The 20,976-nt window shown below is 34.4% G+C and overlaps 2 protein-coding genes across 2 annotated transcripts; both read left to right on the top strand.

The window, feature by feature from the left end:
* Window positions 1–1,055: 1,055 nt before the first annotated feature.
* On the top strand, window positions 1,056–4,917 carry LOC149401883 (uncharacterized). The gene is made up of 5 exons (XM_089609336.1): window positions 1,056–1,194; window positions 2,159–2,566; window positions 2,807–3,862; window positions 4,168–4,210; window positions 4,314–4,917. Exons 1-5 carry the CDS (start codon window positions 1,056–1,058, stop codon window positions 4,915–4,917), a joined length of 2,250 nt encoding a protein of 749 aa, XP_089465462.1.
* A 1,870-nt stretch (window positions 4,918–6,787) lies between these two features.
* On the top strand, window positions 6,788–10,924 carry LOC149401882 (Zinc finger C-x8-C-x5-C-x3-H type family protein). Its single transcript, XM_089609639.1, has 4 exons — window positions 6,788–7,070; window positions 7,267–7,643; window positions 8,082–8,353; window positions 10,804–10,924. Exons 2-4 carry the CDS (start codon window positions 7,278–7,280, stop codon window positions 10,907–10,909), a joined length of 744 nt encoding a protein of 247 aa, XP_089465765.1. The 5' UTR covers window positions 6,788–7,070; window positions 7,267–7,277; the 3' UTR covers window positions 10,910–10,924.
* The last annotated feature ends 10,052 nt before the right edge of the window (window positions 10,925–20,976 follow it).

The following is a 20,976-nucleotide window of genomic DNA, read 5'->3' as shown; positions in this document are numbered from 1 at the left end:
GTTCCGAGCTCGGTTTGGCCACATTTTCGGTCCCTCTTCTACTGCGTACAAAACCTGGCGGTGTCCCGTACGTGCCTTTCTCACGTAGCTCTTTTGAGCGCTTCTCGTATTTCCTCCAATGTGCGGTCCTCCTACGATCAAAGAGATGTCTTCGTACGCTTCGCTATTTGGCTCAGCATGCTCTCCAAGATCAAGCTCGGTACTTCTTCAGTGATCCTCTTTGAATCGGTGCTTCTATAACTTCCTTTAGATTGAATCACTACGAGGTCTTGTGACTGACATCATGATGGAACGCGTAGTATTTGGTTTTATCTCTCTTGGAGATATCTTTTTATATTGTTCAACTTCGGGAAATCTTATTGTTCCTGAGTGAGACTGAATATTTCCTCTATTGGAGCATTTAGAGGGTGATACTTGTCGAACATACTAGAGAAAGGCTTAAAAGGGCTTGCTCCGGAATGACTTTTCTTTAGTGGTATTGTGTCCTCGGACTGTATCCTTTCACTTCTTCCCGCCGTATCTTTGGTGGCTCGACATTTCGTGACGCCAACCTAGCTTCCTTGTTGTCGATGTACTTCTTATCTATCTTCTAAACATCATTGTAATCACGAGGGCTAGTTTTTTTGGAGAGACCATTAGAATTCTGATTCTGTGGGAACCCCAGAAGTGATGTCGAAGAGCTTGAAATCTTCACTAAGGTCGTCTACTTGGAGTACTTGCTCCGAGTATTGATTTATGTAGTCTTTGAGAGACTCATCATGGGCTTGCTTGACCGCCAAAAGTCTCTCTTTAGGGTTCTTCCCGGAGCTAGATCCGACGAACTGCTCCATAAACTTCTGCGCCAGCTGCTTCCATGATCCTACCGTATTTTGATTAAGCTTTCGATACCACCTTTTGGTGGAGCCTGAAATGGTAATAGAGAAAGCTCGGCACGTTACTTCTGGTCTGAATCCTTGTAGTAGCATCTAGGTAGTGAATGTATCAAGGTGATCATCGGGATCCGTCTTTCCATCGTAGGTAAGGATGCTCGGTTTTCTGAATCGTTCAGGCAAAGGATGTTCCAACACCCGTGCCATGAATGGAGAGATAGCATCTCCGATTTTAGGGGTCGGATCTTTCTGACCCAGCGCTACTTTCTCAATGCGACGCTCCAATCTTTTGAAGTCTTTTGCATTTTTTCCCAGACCTTTCAAGGTCTGAGACCTACTTCTTTCAGTCGAAGGCTGGTATCGATCATGAATCTTTTTCTGGCTGGCCTAGTAGCCTACTGAGCCTAAGTCGTTTTCTTCCATGTTATACCGATCTTTGGAATGCGTCCTGGATTTTCTTAATCCTTGGCCCGTGCTATACAAGTTCTTTGCCTGATCGGTGCGAGGGTTCTCCATCGAGAATAACCAATGCGCTCTGCAGCGTTACCCTATTGCCTCGTAGCTTCCCCTCCAAGTCATTGCTAGCTTCTAAAGCTAAAAGACACTCTTGCATCTCTTTGAACTATTTGGCCAAACTAGGACGAGGCGGGTATTCAACAAGCTCCTCCGGGGTGAGCAGAAAAGTGCAATTGTGGTGTTCATCTGAGAATTAGCTCTAGTGGTAGTGCTGTCTCCGGTCGGAGTTGATGAACTAGCCACCGATCTTCAATGATATGCCCCTCCTTCTAGCACCAAACTGTTGACAAACAAAATTAGTACAACAATTATCTCACGAAAAGTATTTGATTCCGAGAACGCAATCCCGGGAACTCCGTGTGTCTAAGCTAGATTATCTCTAAATACATTCGAATCTAGTAAAAGAGATAAAGTAAATGAATGTGCTGAACAATAGGTGAAGTTTCTAGCGAGTGTTTGTGCATATGAAAATGTGAATCTCTCCTTCCAACCATCTCTGGTGGTTATCAAGTAACCGCCTCCATAACGAGCGTAGTGGGCGGTTATTTCCTTGTCTGCTCGGCATATCCGTCGAAGTGAGCGCTTTACTTAAGTTTGAATTTATTTACACGTGTTTATATTTGGTTTGACTAGTCTTTGCCCTATCATCTCCTCTTATCTTCGAAGTTCTGCTTGATAGGACACCACAATTGCACTTTTCTGCTCACCCCGGAGACAACACTACCACTAGAGCTAATTCTCAGTGGTGACCAATTGTGGTGTTCCCACTAAAGATGAAATTCTCGAGGCCATTAAGAAGCTAAACGCTGATAGCGCTCCAGGTTGTGATGGATTTTCGGGGCACTTTTTTACGAGTTGTTGGGATATTATTCATGAAGACCTGGTTCTCGCTGTTCAAGATTTTTTCAAAGGGGCCACCATTCCAAATGAGGTTTCTTCAACCATTTTGGTTATGATTCCCAAAGTTGCTCACCCAACTGAGTTTAGTGATCTGAGACCTATTAGTTTGTGTAACTTCTTGCACAAGATTATTACTGGCATCATCAACACTCGTCTCTCTAAGATCCTTCCACAGATTATTGGGTTAGAGCAGTCTGGCTTTATTAAAGGCAGAGCTATTCAAGATAATATTGCCCTGGCTCATGAACTCATCCAACACATTGATACTAAGATACAGGGAGGTAATATAATAACTAAAGTTGACATGTCAAAAACATATGATAGAGTTGAATGGATTTTCCTCCTTAGAACGTTAAGGAAGCATGGCTTTTCTGAAAAAGTGGTTGATGTAGTTTATCGTTCTATAAGCAACAATTGGTATTCCATTCAAATCAACGGAGATAATTCAGAATATTTCAAATCCTCTCGTGGATTAAGACAGGGTGATCCATTATCTCCGAGCCTTTTTGTGATCGTTTAAGATGTGCTTAGCAGACAAATCAAGCATGTCTCTGGTTGTGGTCTCCTCAAAGGATTCCATGTTCCTAGATCCTCTATGAATGCTAGTCATCTCATGTTTACAGATGATATGCTCCTCTTCACTAATGGGAGTAAGCGTTCTCTTTTGGCCATCAAGAAAGTTTTTGAAGATTATGAGGCTGTTTCCGGGCAGTTAATGAATGCAGAAAAAAGCTCTTTCATCCCTAGCTCTAAAAGAAGCGCTTCCTATGTTCAAAACATTCATCAGATTACAGGTTTTAAAGTCTCATCGTTCCCGATCAGATACTTGGGTGTTCCTTTGTTCAAAGGGAAGGGTCGTGTCGAATATTTTGATGGGCTGGTGTCTAACGTGAAAAACAAGTTGGCTGGTTGGAAAGCTATGCTTCTTTCTGCAAGGGGTAAACTTACGCTTATTAAATCTGTCTTGTGTAGTATCCCTATATACACGATCGCTGTGCTCCCCGTTCCAAAATCCGTGCTTCATAGACTTGATCAGATTTATACAAATTTTTTGTGGAACGATAAAGATAAAACTAGGCATCATTGGGTTTCCTGGAAGAAAATCTGCCGTCCGTTGGCTTTTGGAGGTCTTAATATAAGACTTTCTGAACACATGGCTGAATCCCTTATTGCTAAAATGGCGTGGAAATATTTGAATGAAGATAGCCTATGGACCAGATTTGTGAAAAATAAATATGGTATAAGTAACCATCTTGCTGGAGTGAATAATCTCGAAAGTGGTGGCTCAATTCTTTGGAGGAAGATTAGATCAGCCCTCCCTGAGATACTTGATAACTCTCAGTGGAAAATTGGGAATGATATGGTGAGTTTTTGGCAACATAACTGGTGCGGCATGACGTTGAGTGATCTCCCTCTTTCTACAGATGACTTATCATTGACTGTTACGGAAGGGCTTAAAGATTTGCAACTCATGGAGCGTATTAAAGATCTAGTCCCAATCGATATTTGGCAGCAGATTCAGTGCACTAAACTTACGAATGAACTCGATGAGGTTCTTCGGATTCCTAGTGTCTCCGGTAAGTTCTCTACCACTCATTTTTATTATTGGAAATTTTTCCCTGAAACTAAAGATAAAAATTTTGAGTGGAATGTGAATCTTTGGAACTCTAAAGTTCCTACCAAGATTTCTTTTTTTATGTGGAAACTTTGGTACCGAGCTATACCGACAGATGATCGAGTTTCAAAACTCGGAATTCCTATTGTATCTATGTGCCAGTGCTGCCTCGATAAGGTGGTTGAGACCTTCTCCCACCTTTTCTTCCAAGGTAATATTGCCCAACAAATCTGGAATATCTTTCGTGGAGAGTTGATACACTTTCAGAAAGAACTAACCATTCCCCACCTCTACAAGAACTGGTTCTCAGGTGATGTTAAAAAAGATATGGTTAAAAATAAAATCTATCATGTTTGCTATATTATGTGGGAAATCTGGAAAAGCAGATGTTGCATCGTTTTTTATGATTGTAGTATGGATATTCTTAAGATGAAGAAAAGAATCTCTGAGGCTGTTTCTTTTCTTAGTATGAATACCATCTTGGTTAAAACAACGACCACTGACAGCTTTAAAAATGGCTCTCGTTGGCTATCTTGGAACCCTCCGAGAAATGGCCTTAAGTTGAATATTGATGGCTCGTTCAAGGATGGTCATGGTTCTATTGGTGGGATTGTTAGAAACTCTGAAGGGAAATGGATTATGAGTTTTGCTGGCTCTGTGATCGTTAATTCTAGCCTTGCTACTGAGTTGGATAGTTTAATTTTTAGCATCTTAAACTTGAAAACTTTGTGGAAAGATATCAAGGTTATAGAGAGTGATTGTAAAATGCTTGTTGATGCACTTAATGGTAATAGTCATCTGCCATGGATTCTGAAAACTCGTTTGAATTTCTTAACCGACGCCTTGACCGATATTGATCTTGTTCATGTGTACCGCGAGGAAAATATGGTGGCAAATGCCCTTAGCAAATACGGTCATTCTATTAATCATTGTTGTCTTATAGACTATTTAGATTTACCAATTCAAGTTTCTTCTTTAATTGTAAAAGATTGCAAGGGGAATAGATATCACAAATAGTCTGTGTAATCTATACCTCATACAATCCTCTTGTTTTATTTTTCTTTTTCTTTTTAAATAATAATTGTAACCACGGTATTCCTCCGCCACAAGTGAGGGCTCATTAATAAAACTCTCGTGGTCCCGTCCACGTTTCTTTAAAAAAAAAAAGTTCTTAATTTATGAACGGGGCGTCCATTATCCTTAGTGAGTCTTCGAGCTTATTCGACTCGGGCTCAGTGCTGGATTCCTTATGTTCTCGGTGCCTCCGAGCTTTTACTCAGATTGTACATATTATATAAGTAACAATGTGGACAATCAATATCACCGATAATTTGTAACAAAAAAAAATTGTGAAGAAATCATTAAAATATACAATTAAGGCTAAAATGGTTAAATTTGTAATATTGAGGGACGATTTATGCTGATTAATATGGGAAAACGCTAAGTAAAACTTAAAAGCAAAATCTTGTGTTCCACGAGGAATTATATGTTGGCTATAATGTTTGTCTATGACAACCTAATTAGAATTAGAAGGACAAAAAAACATTGGTCATGTCAAATTTGGAGTGTAAAGTGTGTTGAGTGTGGGGCTATAAATTTATTATTATGTATCACCAAACATCTGATATTAGATGTTGATGGTAGTTATAGCTGTCTTAGAGAAGCAACAAAAAATAAGAAGTAAACTAAAACAAGGAATGATAAAAATAATAACATGATTGATTTTTTGTGGTTATGTCTCAATCAACTTCTTGTTAATATGAAAAACCTTTTCAAAAACACCCAAAACTACGCCAATATTAACTTCAGAACAAAGCAACAAAAATATGCAATTGAATGCCTCTCCAACCGCTACAAGACCTTGCATACTCCCAGTCTTCGGACTATATTACATAGATAATTTATATAAAGAAAAACATATAATAAATTTTTATGCCACCACATTTTTTTATATATATAACACATCCGCTCTACATTATAATCAAAATATACTTGGTCACATATTACAAGTTTGGTTTTATTGTTATATAGTTAGGTCGTAATATGATGCTAGATTTCAAATTGTCTTTCTCCTTCCAAAGGTACATCATCATGTATATTTGGTGTGGATCGGGATTAAAAAGCACTTTCTTTACGACGTTTACATATAAAGAAAACTTTTATACGAACTGTCTCAAACTACTCATAATTCAGCTCCTGAAATTAGATCTCAGCAGGATTTCGAGTTTTTATAAAATTTTAAATTGTTTACCTTAAAAATTTCTAAATTAACTCTCTTTAATTTTTTTTACACTTTAGCCCCTCCCTAACCTAAATTATTAGCTTCGTCCCTGGCTGTGAAGGTGTATATGACAACGTTTGTTCTCGAGTAGTGACTTGTGATTGGTCGTGCGGTATGTTTTAAAGAGAAAAAAATGAATTTGAGTGAGTGAGCGCTAGGAAAAGTAAATAATTGGAAAGTCTTAAAAACGGTGTATTTAAAGAGCATAACGTAAAATAATATATATCTTTATAAGTTTTAATTTTTGACACATATTAACTAAATTAGATTTAATATCTAACTTAAGTTTCCCGTATTAACAAAAGTGGCAATATGACTAAATAATGCGATCTTCATATGACATCCATGCATTTGACAAAACAACACCACCTAAAATGAACGTTTAAATTATTTATCTAAATATTACAATAACACCAATAAAAATTATAAAGTAAATACCAATAAAGTGGTTACTGGTGCGTGCGTGTAACTAAATGACCAAACGGTAATACAAAAAGTAGGCAAAAAGAGTATGTTGTTCAGAAAAGCTAGGGCTAATTCTGGAATATTACATCAGAATCCCATTACAAGAGCCGTGAGCTGATACTGTGTACGGAGGTCATCTCTCTCTCTCTCTCTCTCTCTCTATAACGGTTTCGAATTCTTTCATTCTTGTTCATTTCATTTCCCAGCAAATTTAATATACATATATATATATAAATTTCAACCATCGATAAAACAATTTATTACACTTATACCCTCGTCTTCTTCAGTCTAACCGGCGAAATCTCTGTCTCTTTATTTCAAACAAAAAAAATCTCTTAGTCTCTCTCTGCTCAATTTAGCATAGCGAATTTATGTGAAGAAATCTCTTCAGCAAATTATATCCGCATTATCATTTTCCATTTTCGTGAGTAACAATCAACTCCGTTCTGAATATTAATGTCTGTAATGCTTTTTTTATTGTTTCATTTCATGACCTTGAATTCTAGAGTCTATGCACTGTTCTTTCAAACTTTCGTTTAAGTTTTTTATTTTGAAACAAAAGTTTCTTCAACTCTTTTACTTCTTTGATTCTGAACCGGCTCGTTTCGATCAACCTATAGCTGCAGAGAAAATGCATAGGAATTTTTTGGCGGAATCTTCGTCGACGAGGACGATGTTCGGCATGGAAGATCGGCAGGACATGATAAACAGGAACAGCTTCTGCCTCAGCCAACTCCGGCGAGCCTCCGAGCAGTCGAATTCTCTCCGCCGCGAGAACGACGCTCTCCGATCGATGAATGTTGAGCTCGGAAAGAAGCTCCGCGTCCTGATCCAGTCCACTCTCCACCAGAACCGCCTCGATTCTCGCGAATCCGAGCGATTCGCGCTTCCGAAGAGCATCTCCGTCAAGACTGACGAGTACGTGAAGACTGAGAATGGTCATCGGAGTCGCACGAAGAGCAAGTCCCGAACCGATAACGCATATCACATTATCAAAGTAATTTCAAGCTCGTCATTCATATTATTTTCAAATATTAAATTCAGTGAATCCACAGCTCACACAGTCGATTAATCCTTCGTTCTTCTATTACCGCAATAATTTGTAAACTGATTCGTTGATTTAACCATCAAACTCTTATTTATTTATCTTGCTCAGAAAAAAAAATTCCAATCCATTGCTGTAGAAACTTACGACAAAAGGTTTGATAATTTCGAGCTCTTACAAACAGTATATTAATTTTGTTTTTTCGTTAATTTTTTTTCTGTTAAAAAAGGAGGTCTCAGATTTCATTCAGAGAAATGCTACTTCCTCGGTGCTAAACCTAATAAAAACGACGATATTTCCTAAATTTGAAGATTAAACTCTTAATCGGCTTTCTGAATTTTTAATGTTGCCGACCAAGTGTTTGATGAATTAACGGAGTGAGATTGACAGGAAAAAGTGTACGTGAAGCGAGGGAAGAGCGAGGAGAGATCGGCGGTGGAGATAGAGGTGAAGAGGCAGGGCTCGACCAAGACGGAGCTCTGCGAGAAGTGGCAGCAGAGCGGCGAGTGTCCGTACGGACGGCGTTGCCGGTTCGCCCACGGCGTGTCGGAGCTCCGTCCGGTGATCCGCCACCCTCGCTACAAGTCTCAGATCTGCCGCATGGTCCTCGCCGGCGTCTCCTGCCCCTACGGCCACCGCTGCCACTTCCTCCACTCCGCCGAGTAAGGACACCTTCCAACATATACATTATACATGAATAAATTACAATGTGAGGAAATAATTAATTTTATTATTATTGTCGCTACTGTTCATATATATATGGGTTCATTAGGGGAATGAGTTTGTTTTGTAAGAACTTGGACCAAATTGCAAAGTGAGCTTTGTATAGATAAATGTGAGTGATTCGATACAGATTTGGTTATTTATTTCGCTTTGCTCTTCTTTCTTGGTGATAAAAACGTTAAGATGGGCTTTAATTGAGAAACCAACTTGGGTATAACCTGGATTATTAAGCCCACTTACTTGCAATCTTAATTAATAGTAAGGGAAATTATCAAAACTAGGAGTGTTTTGAGCAACATTTTCATTTTCCTATAATTTTCAAAATTTATCAAACTAACTATTTTTCATTCCTCTCATCTAAATGTCCTTAATTTCCTTTTTTTTTTCTTTTTCATTTAAATTTTCCTCATTGAAATTTGTTCCCACTCCTTCTCTTCCATTCCCATCCAACCGTCACTTCCTTCACTTCATTTTTTCTCTTCTCCATTTCTCTCTCTTCTCTTCTTCTCCACATTCTCGCAGACCGATTTCAACATTCCTTCTACCATGAAATGTCATGACCTGCGAGAGACAGCTCGACTGATCAACCCAAAATTAAACATAAACTCATAATATAAATATATATTAAACAAAGAATCGCGAAAGGTTACATATATAAAAAATAGTTTATCATAAATCCGGGAAATTTTTCGCTTTGAATAAAACTTAAGTCTTATAGCGACTCCTATACATATACATTCCGGAACGTGTTAACAAATAAAACTAATCCCCGATTTGTGAGACCCCATAGCCCATAAGTCAAGGCAATACGCACTCGGTCTCGGTCTCGCTCTGTCTCACAAGCACATAAGAATGCATAATGAGTGCTAGACGTCATATGACGTGCAAACAAACACATAAGAATGCATAATGAGTGCTAGATACAGCTAAACTCTAAGGCTAGAGCATGACTAACGCGCGACGTCACACTGCAAGATCGTACATCCTCTACTGCTACGATCTCTAGAACGACAAGAAGTTACCTTCAAACCTCGAGAAGCAGTCTTTTGGATGACTTGGTGTTTTAAACAACGTTTGGAATCCACTAATGGTACCATTTTCATTTGACGTCGGCGTAATCCTCGGGCCCCCATAGCCCGTCGAGGTTTGACCCTCAGGCCCATACTATGAGTAGAGAAACTCTATTTATGAGATTATATATACCTTTTAAGTATTTCCCTTGATACTTTTAATTGGCATGGCATAAAATTTTATAAATGAAGTCAGTTTGAATTTCCTGATGATACTAATTAAATTATTATTCGATGAAATGTGTTTAAGCTATTTCTAAGATACTAGAAGTAATATAAATAACGTTATAGTGTTGTGTTTTGTATTGTTAAAACGGCGAAAATAGCTAGAGAAAAATGACCAAAAGAATGAGGAATTCGGCCAACACAATGTTCAGGCCCATGTCAAAAACATCCTTAGGGATATAAGAACCCACTCACTTGCACGAATCAAGGTTCAAGACTTTCTTTAAATACCACATGCATTTTGAAGGAAGAAACACACAAATATTAAGAAGCTAAAGATTGCCTATTCAATTCCTCCCCCCATTTTCATAGTAAAGCTAATATTGTCGTAGCGCGTAACGGGAAAAACCATCGGCACCTCTCTACCTCATTTTATCTACTTCTTTTAGGTAACAGATCCACAGAGGACCAAGAACGAAAGCAAGGAAAAGACATTGCGAGGCGTTCATAGAGATTTCGCGGGCATAGCCCATCTTCGCCTCGGACCTCTTGAGTCGCTTGAAGGAAACACATCACCCAATTCGGATTCCTAGGATCTTTACGTAACAATTCATATTATCCCCTCTTCATTATGACCCTATTGAAATCATAGGAAATACGACACTCGCGCAACCTAGGAACAACGCATGTGGCAAGCTTGCACCGAAGACACATATCTCTTGAATTTTATTAAAAAAAAATCTCATTAACCAGTTATCAAAAAAGTTATTTTTTAATATATTTAATTTTTACAATTCTTTCATTCATACAATTCATATATTTGATTACGTGGAACATTTAAGCTCATATTACAAAGAAAATCTTGTAAAGATTAAACAATTGAGACAAATCGTTGTCTCGGGAGATTGAACACGTGTCATCACGCATGAGGAGATCTCACAAGCAAGAGGTAGTGTCACCCAAGCTAGATGCTTGGAGAAATAGAATATATATATATATATATATATATATATATATATATATATATATATATATTATGGAATGCATTAAATGATAATGAATAGATTACTACATTAAATGACAATATATTATTTTCAATGATGATATATATAACTTCGAATAATATCATAATTAGTACTGAATCACTGTCTCAGATCCACTGCATGGTCCTCGCCGGCGTCTCCTGCCCCTACGGCCACCGCTGCCACTTCCTCCACTCCGCCGAATAAGGACACCTTCCACCATATACATTATGCATAAATAAATTACCATGTGAGGAAATAATTAATTTTATTATTATTATTATTGTGGTACTGTTCATATATATATGGGTTAATTAGGGGAATGAGTTTGTTTTGTAAAAACTTCGACCAAATTGCAAAGTGAGCCTTTGAATAGATAAATGTGATTGATTCGATACAGATTTGGTTTTTTATTCTTTCTTTGAAAAAAAACGTTAAGATGGGTTTAATTGAGAAAACAACTTGTGTATAACCTTGATTATTAATTAAATAGTCATAGTTAAACTCATGCGTAACAGGAATTTGTGACTAATTCATGATAGTATGGCATCGAATTTTATAAAAGAAATCAGTTTGAATTTCCTTTTTATGATCTGATTAAATTATTATTGGATGAAATGTGTTTAAGCTATTTCTAACATGCTATAAGTAATATAAATAAGTTATCAAAAAAAGAGGGTAAGTGGTGGTAGCTAGCTTAGTCTAGCGGTAATCCCACACACATTTCGACGGAGAGGTCATTTCGACGGAGAGGTCATGAGTTCAAGTCCCTATGGGATGCAGAAATGCATACCCCTTAGGATTTATTCTAAAAATTATGTAATATTGGCCGATAGTGCCACCTGTGCTTTGCACTACTAATATATCATGTAATCCTGGCCAATAATGTTCCTACTAAAAAAAAGAGTGTAAGTGTTATATGGTAATTTTCATATAACACCGAATAGCTTCGAGAAAGATAAACGAACATGATCATAAGGTAAGGTCCGAAGTTCACCGAATATAATTGAAGATATCGGATAAAGTTATTGGACCCCAAAACCAGCCAAACACTTAATTTACGAGATGAAAGTCACGTTCCACGAGGCATGATAGTTATGGATCGATAAGATCAATATAGAACTCTTATCTCATGGTATACCAAAGAGATCGTGGATGAACAATTACAAGAATAACTGTCAAAACGTAAGTTTGATAAACTTACGCTCTCAATTATCAATGACTATAAAAGGAAAGAGACTCAAAGTAAGAAGGCAGTACACTTTCCTTGCAAATAGCATAATTTCTCAATTTATTAATTTGATTCTTTGTATTAAAAAGTCGTCATGTATAAGGAAAATCTGGTTTAAATAATTGATCCACTGTAATTTGGTTATATAAAATTTAGATCTTATTTTCGCTAAAGTGATTGTACAGATTTCGTCATTAACTATAAGTATTTTAAATATCTTCAAATATGATAAAATAAAAGTATATATATTCAATATGATAATCAGCAAATGACTACATTAAATGGCAATATATTATTTTCAATGATATATATATATATATATATTGGTTAATTAGGGGAATGAGTTTGTTTGTAAAAACTTCGACCAAATTGCAAAGTGAGCCTTTGAATAGATAAATGTGATTGATTTGATTCTATACAGATTTGGTTATTTATTTCGGGTTGTTTTTCTTTCTTTGTAATAAAAACGTTAAGATGTGCTTTAATTGAGAAAACCAACTTGGGTATAACCTTGATTATTAAGCCCAATTACTTGTAATCTAAATTAAATAGCAACGGTTAAACTCATGTGTAACAGGAATTTCTGACTAAATACTATGGCATAGAATTTTATAAAAGAAATCCGTTTGACTTTCCTTTTTATCATCTGATTAAATTAATATTAGATGAAATGCGTTAGAGCTATTTCTAAAATACTATAAGTTATCAAAAAATGTAATGCAAGTGTTATATGGTAATTTTCATATAACATCGAATAACTTCGAGAAAGCTGATTGGCGGATATCAAAGATGTCCGATTTAAGAAGAGAGTTTATGATGGTATTAGTTTAAAAAAAAAAAAAAAAACCGAATAAGGTCATAAGATAAGGTCTAAAGTCCACCGAACAAAATTAAGAAGATCGGACAAGTTAGTAGACTCTAAAAATTGTCAAACCTTAATTTGCGAAATGAAAACCACGTGCCACCACGTAACCGCCTATGTCATGAGACATGGTAGTTATGGATCAAACAGTTACCTCATCAAATGAAAAGGAGATCGTGGATGAAAAATTACTAGAATGATTGTCAAAATGTGAATATGATCAACCCACGTTTTCAATTATCAGTGACTATAAAATGCAATAAACTCGAAGTATGAAGGATGAACACTTTCACGCACACAACAAAAATCATAATTTCCCAGTTTATTAAACTTTTTTACTCATTGTATTGAAAATTCGTCTTCTATAAGAAAAATTCAAGTTAAATAATGGATCCACTGTAATTTGGTAATGTAAAACTTAAATTATTCTCGCTGAAGATCGTGTACAGATTTTATCATCAAGAATAAGTATTATTAAATATCAATGATAAAACAAAATATATATATTCAGTATGATAATTAGTAAATGACTACGTCAAATGACAATATATTATTTTCAATGATTTATAATACTTCGACTAATATCATAATTCGTATCGAATCACTGTCTTTATTGAAAAAGTATGTCAATTTTTTTCAATGAAACAACAACGTTTTAATTTTATTATTGTTCACATTATGAGTTTTTTTTTTGTTACATTTTGAGTACTATTGTTGAGCATGACTTGAACTTTTGAGTTTTTTTTTTTTTTTTTTTTTAATAATTCAATTTTACATCATACATCATATCATCAATTATCTTGTTCATTTAAGCACAAATTACAATATATAATCTTCAAACGACAATATTGAGTTTCTTGGGATTGAATCATCGCTTGGCAGAGATCACCTCGCATGAAAGAGGTCTTGCCACTCAAACTAAGTCATTGAGCGTGCTATTTGAGTTAACATATTTATAAACGTTTATAATAAATATACATACAATTTGTTTTTATTTATTGCTATATATGAAAAAGTGAATTATAATTAATGTCCCAATTATAAATGCACATGTCCTAATGGACCAATGGTAACGATTAACTATTAATATGTTTCTTTAAATTACGATATCAACACATTTTTGCACTGTAGACCTAAACTCCTTTGTAGTTTTGTACAAGGTCCCAAACTTGATCGTTATAAAAAGCCGTAAAAATCTCAAGCAAGAAAAAAATAATTACTACCAAAGTCTAAGAGAGATGGAGAAGAGGGAAAGAGATAGTAAAGGAAGTTAATGGCCATGGGAAGTTTGGCAAAACAAAAAAAATATATCTGAAAAAGGTTTTTATTTGCATATTTCAGTTCTTTGAATTATTCAAATATTATGTTTTTTTTTTTTTTTTTTTTTTGCCTATTCCTCCCGTGCCAATGATTTCCTCTACCTACTCTCATTCCCACTCTTCTTTTTGCCTTAAGTTTAGAAAACCCCATTTTTAATGTTATTATCATGTTTCTGTAGATCTGTATTAACATTTTGTTATATCCTGCAATTTTATTTTATATATAAATACGAGAACTTATGGTTAGGTTTTTAAAAAAATTATTTATTATATATTAAATCGTGCGGAAGAAATAATATTTGTAGGTAAGTATGAAAAAGCTATGGGTCATAGACTCAGGTATACTTTGTTGATTAAAAAAAAATTGGGTACTACTTTGTCGTTTTGCTAATATCACCACTTTAAAGTTGTCGTTTATGTTGGTTGGCTTGCGACGGTGTCGTGTCGTTTTGCAACTTTGTTTGTCATTTCTGTTGTTTAAAAAAATACTTTTCCATTTAGGCTTTCTAGATGTTATCTTTAAGAACTTTATCGTGACTAGTTGTTTTTGTGTTGAATGTGTTATTTTGTAACATTTAACTGCTATTAAAAAAATGAATGTGATTCGATACTTCATAAAATAAAGATCAATTAATGACATGATACGGATTTATAGGACAATTGCAAATTCTTTTCGTAGCGCGTACTAATTGTGTTTTCGAAAATAAATATTAGAATTAAATTCAATAATTTATCAATAGTATATAAAATCTAGATCCAAATACTATATATCCATATAAACTAAAGAAAAAATTGTTATAACTAGTTAAATGACCATAATCTATTAAAATTATAGACCAATGATTTAAATATTAAAAAAATAGTCTAACTCATACCTGCATCTTCATAGTATAACACATGCATCTTGATTTAGTTTGACCTATTTTCTTAATTTTTAGATAGTTCAGCTAAAATTTAAAATAGGGGTTTTTAATGGTAGGGGGTTTAAAATTTAAATGGGTTATATGACTAACTAATTATTAATCGTATTAAAAAGTTTATTTAATAGTTTTTTAATCGTTTATTGACATTTAGACTCAACTAGTTATTATTAAAATATCGAATATATGAGATTCATAAAAAAAAATGTTTTAGGAAAATAAAAATATCTCAAACATAATAGTCATAGGAAATTAAAAATCCAAAATACAATCATCTATCATAGAAACAAATAAAAAAAAAAGCATATGATTAGTTTTAACCCACACGACATTTAGAACAATCATATTGAACCTTCTCGTCCTTAATTTAACTTAAATTTCAAAATGTCTTGTACGAAATCTACTTCTCGATTCGATCCTAAATAAATTATATAATTTTTTAAATATATCCAAACTAAAATAAATTCAAGACAAATTTTAGTTAATAAGATAAAAAAAATATTAAAAATAGAATCTCAAGTATCATATTACCTGTCTTGAGTTAAACTAATGCATTGTAAGTGTGCTAAAATATGCATTCAAAACTCTACCGGCAATACCAAACGAAGATTCTAAAGCGATAGTTAAAACATGTATGAGTGGGTGGCATATAACTAAATTTAGTATTCGCTTTTGCGATTTCCGATTTTAATTTGTAACTGAATGAGCAGTGAGACATACATACTCATCTGAGTCAAAGAGGTCCACGCATTCAATGTAAAACTAATCCAACTCTTTGAGCACCCTCTAACAACCTCTTGACTCGAAGTTTCTCTTTATGCTATAATTTTATAGCATCATATTTTACAGTGTTTCGTGAAACCAATTGAATATCAATATGCAAAGACTTGTTTAATTCTCTTATTCCATCTACTCCACAAAAGAAAAGGGAAGTTTATGTTTGATCATGGCATATATAATCAATTTAGAAACTTCTCTTGATTGAATTTATCTCCATTGAGAATCAAAGCTCTACAACGTGTAGTCAACAACATTTGACACTATATTCATTAGACTTTCATAGAGAGTCTTCAACATGTTTCTTCATACTATCAATTCCATTTTTTGTACCTGTCACAATTACGCCTCACATCTAGTGCATTTGGACTTTTGTTCTATGTCAACCCATATAGGAAATTCAACAAAAATATTCCACACATTAGAGGTCTTTTATGCACCAACTTCCTCCATCAAGATATCAACATGCTGATTCGAAATTAAAATCCGTTCGAAATCTCTTCAATTATAGTCCACTAAAAGATTGCAATCAGTACTTTAAAGCATAACAAACAAATGCATTAAAGCATATTGGAAACATAATACTTGGGCAGAAGCTAGGAAGAAAAAGAATAATAGTTCAAAACCAAAAAGCATATTTTCCCAAACCATCAATTTACACAGATCCAATTCAGTAACTACGTGCGTCGCATCATCAAAAAAATAAAAAAAAAATAAAAATAAATAATTGATCTACATTAGAAAATTTGAAATTCAGTATCTTCGTTTGTACAAAGTACAGACCATCATTTGCACCAAGGAAAAAATGCCGATTTCGTTGCCGTTTCGAGCCTCCTGATTTACGGAAATTCGTCATGCCGATGGAATTTCGAACGGAAAAATTGTGGAAATGGGCAAGTAAAATGCCGTTTTCAAATGCCGATTTCCATGGAAATTCGACGTGCCGACGGAAAACCGAACGGAAATAATGTGGCGAAACAAACACATAAATATATATATTTTTACAAGTAGTTCAAATTTAAAACACTTCAAATCATACATATATCAAGATATCAATAAATTCAATTCACAATACTTTCTTTCAATTCAAAACGTAATAACTTCATTTCATAATCTAATTTCTACATGTCAACAAATTTATTTCAAGATATCAATAAATTGATATCACAATACTTTCTTTCAAAACGTAATAACTTCATTTCATAATCTAATTTCTACATGTCAACAAATTTATTTCAAGATATCAATAAATTGAATTCACAATACTTTCTTTCAATTCAAAACATAATAACTTCATTTCATAATCTAATTTATACATGTCAACAAATTAATTTCAATATAATGAACATATCAATAAATTCCTACACTTAACTCTTAAATGATTTCATTTCTAGCATATACAAGAATTAAACACATAACCTTACTTAACAACAGAAAAAAAAAAACATGAAATTCGGTTATTTCAGTCGCCGGAAAAATTCAAGGTTCGCAGGAAAAAATGGTGTTTCGACGGCCAAGCGTCGTTTTTTTTTTCTTTTCCATGGAATTTCCTCGAATTTCCTGGAAAAGATGAAGTTTTTATACGTAAAATGAAACGACAACGATCGGCATAAAACGACAGAAACGAAATGTCGTTTCGTGGAAATTCCATCGGCATAAAACATGGAAACGACATATTTGTCTTCCGTCGGCCGTTTTTCCGTGGAAATGGAATTTCCACCCGAAATTCCTGGAATTTCCGCGGCATTTGATTCCTTGATTTGCACTATATTTCTTTGCACCAGATAACAAATTACTGTTGAAAAATATATAAAAATATTTCCAAGAATCAACATTTTGTCAAATTATTAAAGATTAGAGGGAATATCTAGATCCATCTTGATCGATCACCAATTATGCTGAAGTACTATAATGATCGGTAGTCAGACGAACACGAGCCGAGTGATACGTGATCATCTTTTGCGAAATCACCTTTCTCCTCCGACGAAAAAAATCGAATGTCTAATTCTTAATGGGCAAAGATTAGACTATTTTGATTTGTATGGGGGACCATAACCATTATTTTCCTATATATATTTTATTAAAGAATCTCATAAATCCCCTAATCAATTATATTTAGTAATCACTCACTACTTCCATATCGGTTACAAAATAAATATCAATATTAATTAACAAAACAAAACCATGTATAAATAGCTATCATAATTATATAAAAATATAATAGCTCATTAATAGAAATATAACTTCCTAATAATCTTTCACTTGAGTTGTATATATTTATAATAATTATATTACCAAATTCTAGATGTGTGTTTCTGGATGCCATTTGATTTTATTTCTCTTAAAACATCTAGTCCATCTCTTGCATAAATATAGAGCTAACAATGTTATGACTAAGCCACCATGATCACTATAAATACACACTTCATGACATAAATCAAATATGGATGAGTAGCACGAATATAACATGCAATATGACATCATGCATGTCCATTTTCAATTGGTCCTAATGTAGTCTTTAGTGAGTTGTTTTTTTTATGCAATATAACATTGCAAGTTCTTGAATTCAGGACAATGATGAAAATGTCAATTTTATTATATGCAAAAATTATCACAAAAAACATGGATATAGAACACAGTTAAAAAATAAAATAAAACTCTCACTAAACCAAAATATTATCTATAATAACAATGAGCAGTGTGCTCATGAAATACCTTAGGCGTTATACCTTTAGTTTGTGGGTCTGCAAGCATAAAATTGGTTCATATACTTGTGTTCTATAGAAATTTGTCCATTCCGAAACCTCTCATTGAAAACTAGAAACTTGATGTCGATCTCTTATTTGTTATTAGAGTAAAGAACTACATAATTATTATCAAAATAAATCTTTAATGACCTGTCAATATCATCTACAACTCACAATCTAGTGAGTTAGATTATAGTAAATCCATGCATATTATAACGTATTTTTAAAGTAATTCTCATGAACAAAACACTAATACAAAATAAAATTAGGTAAACTAGTGCAATTAGTATGTAAAATTAGACTACTATTCCTGAATATTTTTTCAAAAGTAATAATAAAGTTCAAGTCTTTTTAATGGATCAAAAGAACCAACGTATCTTTAATATAAAAACTCATTCTCCTAAAGACTTTAAAACACTAGTTCTATTATTTTATTTAAATAATTTGATTGAATATTATATATCATACAAATTTAAATACTTGTTTTTTTTTTATTCAATTGTGTATATTGAATCAAACACACAAAATCCATAAAGCATGAACAACAACCCACAAAACTACATTTTCACCATAAACTAAAAAAGAAAGGCAAACTTTACCAAACACCGAAATGGGATCCAATGTCAAGGCGTCATCGTGCAAATACTCTTCTATTCATAAACTGCTGTCAGTTCTTTTTTTTTTTTTTTTTTTTTTTCTTTTGAGAAATTGCCCCATTTGCCACCAATTTCATAACATTTTTCCATTTTCCACCAAAAGACTAATTTTTTTCCAAAAAACCACCATCTATGTCAACAATGTTGACATCTATTTTTGTCATTCACTATAAGATGTCAACATTGTTGACATAGATGTCAACAATGTTGACATCTCGGTGGCATTTTGGGAAAATTAGTCTTTTGGTGAAAAATGAGAAAATATTATAAAATTGATGGCAAATAGGTCAATTTCTCTTTTCTTTTCATTATTTCTTTATAATATTTTAATCATTATTTTTAACTTTCTCCTTTTGACTATTTCTCACCTTTGTTTATTGAACTTTAAATATAAATTTTACTTTTTTTTCCTTAATCACAATTTTACCACAACTTTATCTATATTGACAAATAAATCCAATTTAATATAACGTTATCGCATGGCAAAGTGCAAACGAGACATTCACGTTGGTCCACAAGCAGACCGAAACACAAGTGCAGAGTGAAGTGCTCGAGCTAGGGCCTAAGGGGGCCGAGGTGCCCATGCAATGCCCAATTTAAGCGGCCACTCGCCCCAAGTGATTCCTATGCGCATGCAGTACAACAAACTGTGCTTTTAGACACGAAAAGAATCACACGCGACTTATCGCGTCTATAGATGCGAGAATATAGCCTTCAGATGCGAGTTATTGCGTCCAAATATAAATTTTCTCAAAATTTTGACCGCGAAATTTGTCCCGTTTTTTGTTAAATTCATTTGACTGTTGACGCGATTTCTTACGTCTATTTAAAAATGTCGCGTCTATATGTATTTACCAAAATAGGAGCGGGAAGATTTGCCTCTATTTTATTCGTGGAAAAAATATATTATGGAAGCAGACACGACTAGTTGCGCTAAGCGACTCCTATCCACATAACCCGCCTCGTGCAACCTTCACTTAGCACGCCACTACCGCGCAGCCCTTGTGCCACACTCGGGTAATCTTGTTCGCTTGTGCCTCGCTAGTCTAGACCATGCAATGCAATAGCAACCAACTTTCCGATGAGGAGAATATTAGAACCATCACTACCGCCTTAAAGCTTATGGATTTTCGGTTTTAATCTCAGTTTGCCACACATATGGAAGTGATTCCCGTTTCATCTCGATTCCAAAGAATCTCTTAAGATATGGACATTTTGGGTCTGCCCCAAATAGTCAAGACCATATCGAGATTGCCAGAAAAGTGACTCTGAAGACCCCAAACAACGCACGTGAAAAGTCTCAACTCCACCACCTGTCATAAATTGTAATAAAAAAAATAATACCATAAATGTCAATTTATCAAAGTAAACGAGAACATGTTAATCAGCTTCAATGGTTAATGATTGAAGTAGTAATCAAACATGACACGTAGACGCCGATTAATTTTGTTAACACATGCCATGTTGTAACAAAAATCGATTTGACAGAATTACATATAAGGCCGTTATTTATTGACCGGTGAAAATGTCCAACTTCAATTTGTGTACTATTTTTTTTAACAAAAACCTTCCCTAAACCTCTTCGCTCGTTCAGAAGAAAAGCAATAGAGGGAGGGAATGGCAGAAAATTCATTCAACAAAATCAACTACAAAAGCATTCCGCACAAGGGGCGAAAAAGCTACTAATGAGCCAGATACAAAGGAACAAAATCTCAAAATGCATTCAAAGTCACTAAACCGACTAGATCAGTCGTCGCGAATGTTGTCGCCTAAGAACCATCGAGACCTAAGAG

Source organism: Urtica dioica, chromosome 3 (genome assembly GCF_054948205.1).
Source record: "Urtica dioica subsp. dioica isolate 48M chromosome 3, U.dioica_male_clone48M_v1_H2, whole genome shotgun sequence".
Classification (NCBI taxonomy): Eukaryota; Viridiplantae; Streptophyta; class Magnoliopsida; order Rosales; family Urticaceae; genus Urtica; species Urtica dioica.
Note: the sequence above shows the minus strand (reverse complement) of the source record. Positions and strands in the feature narration are given on the sequence as shown.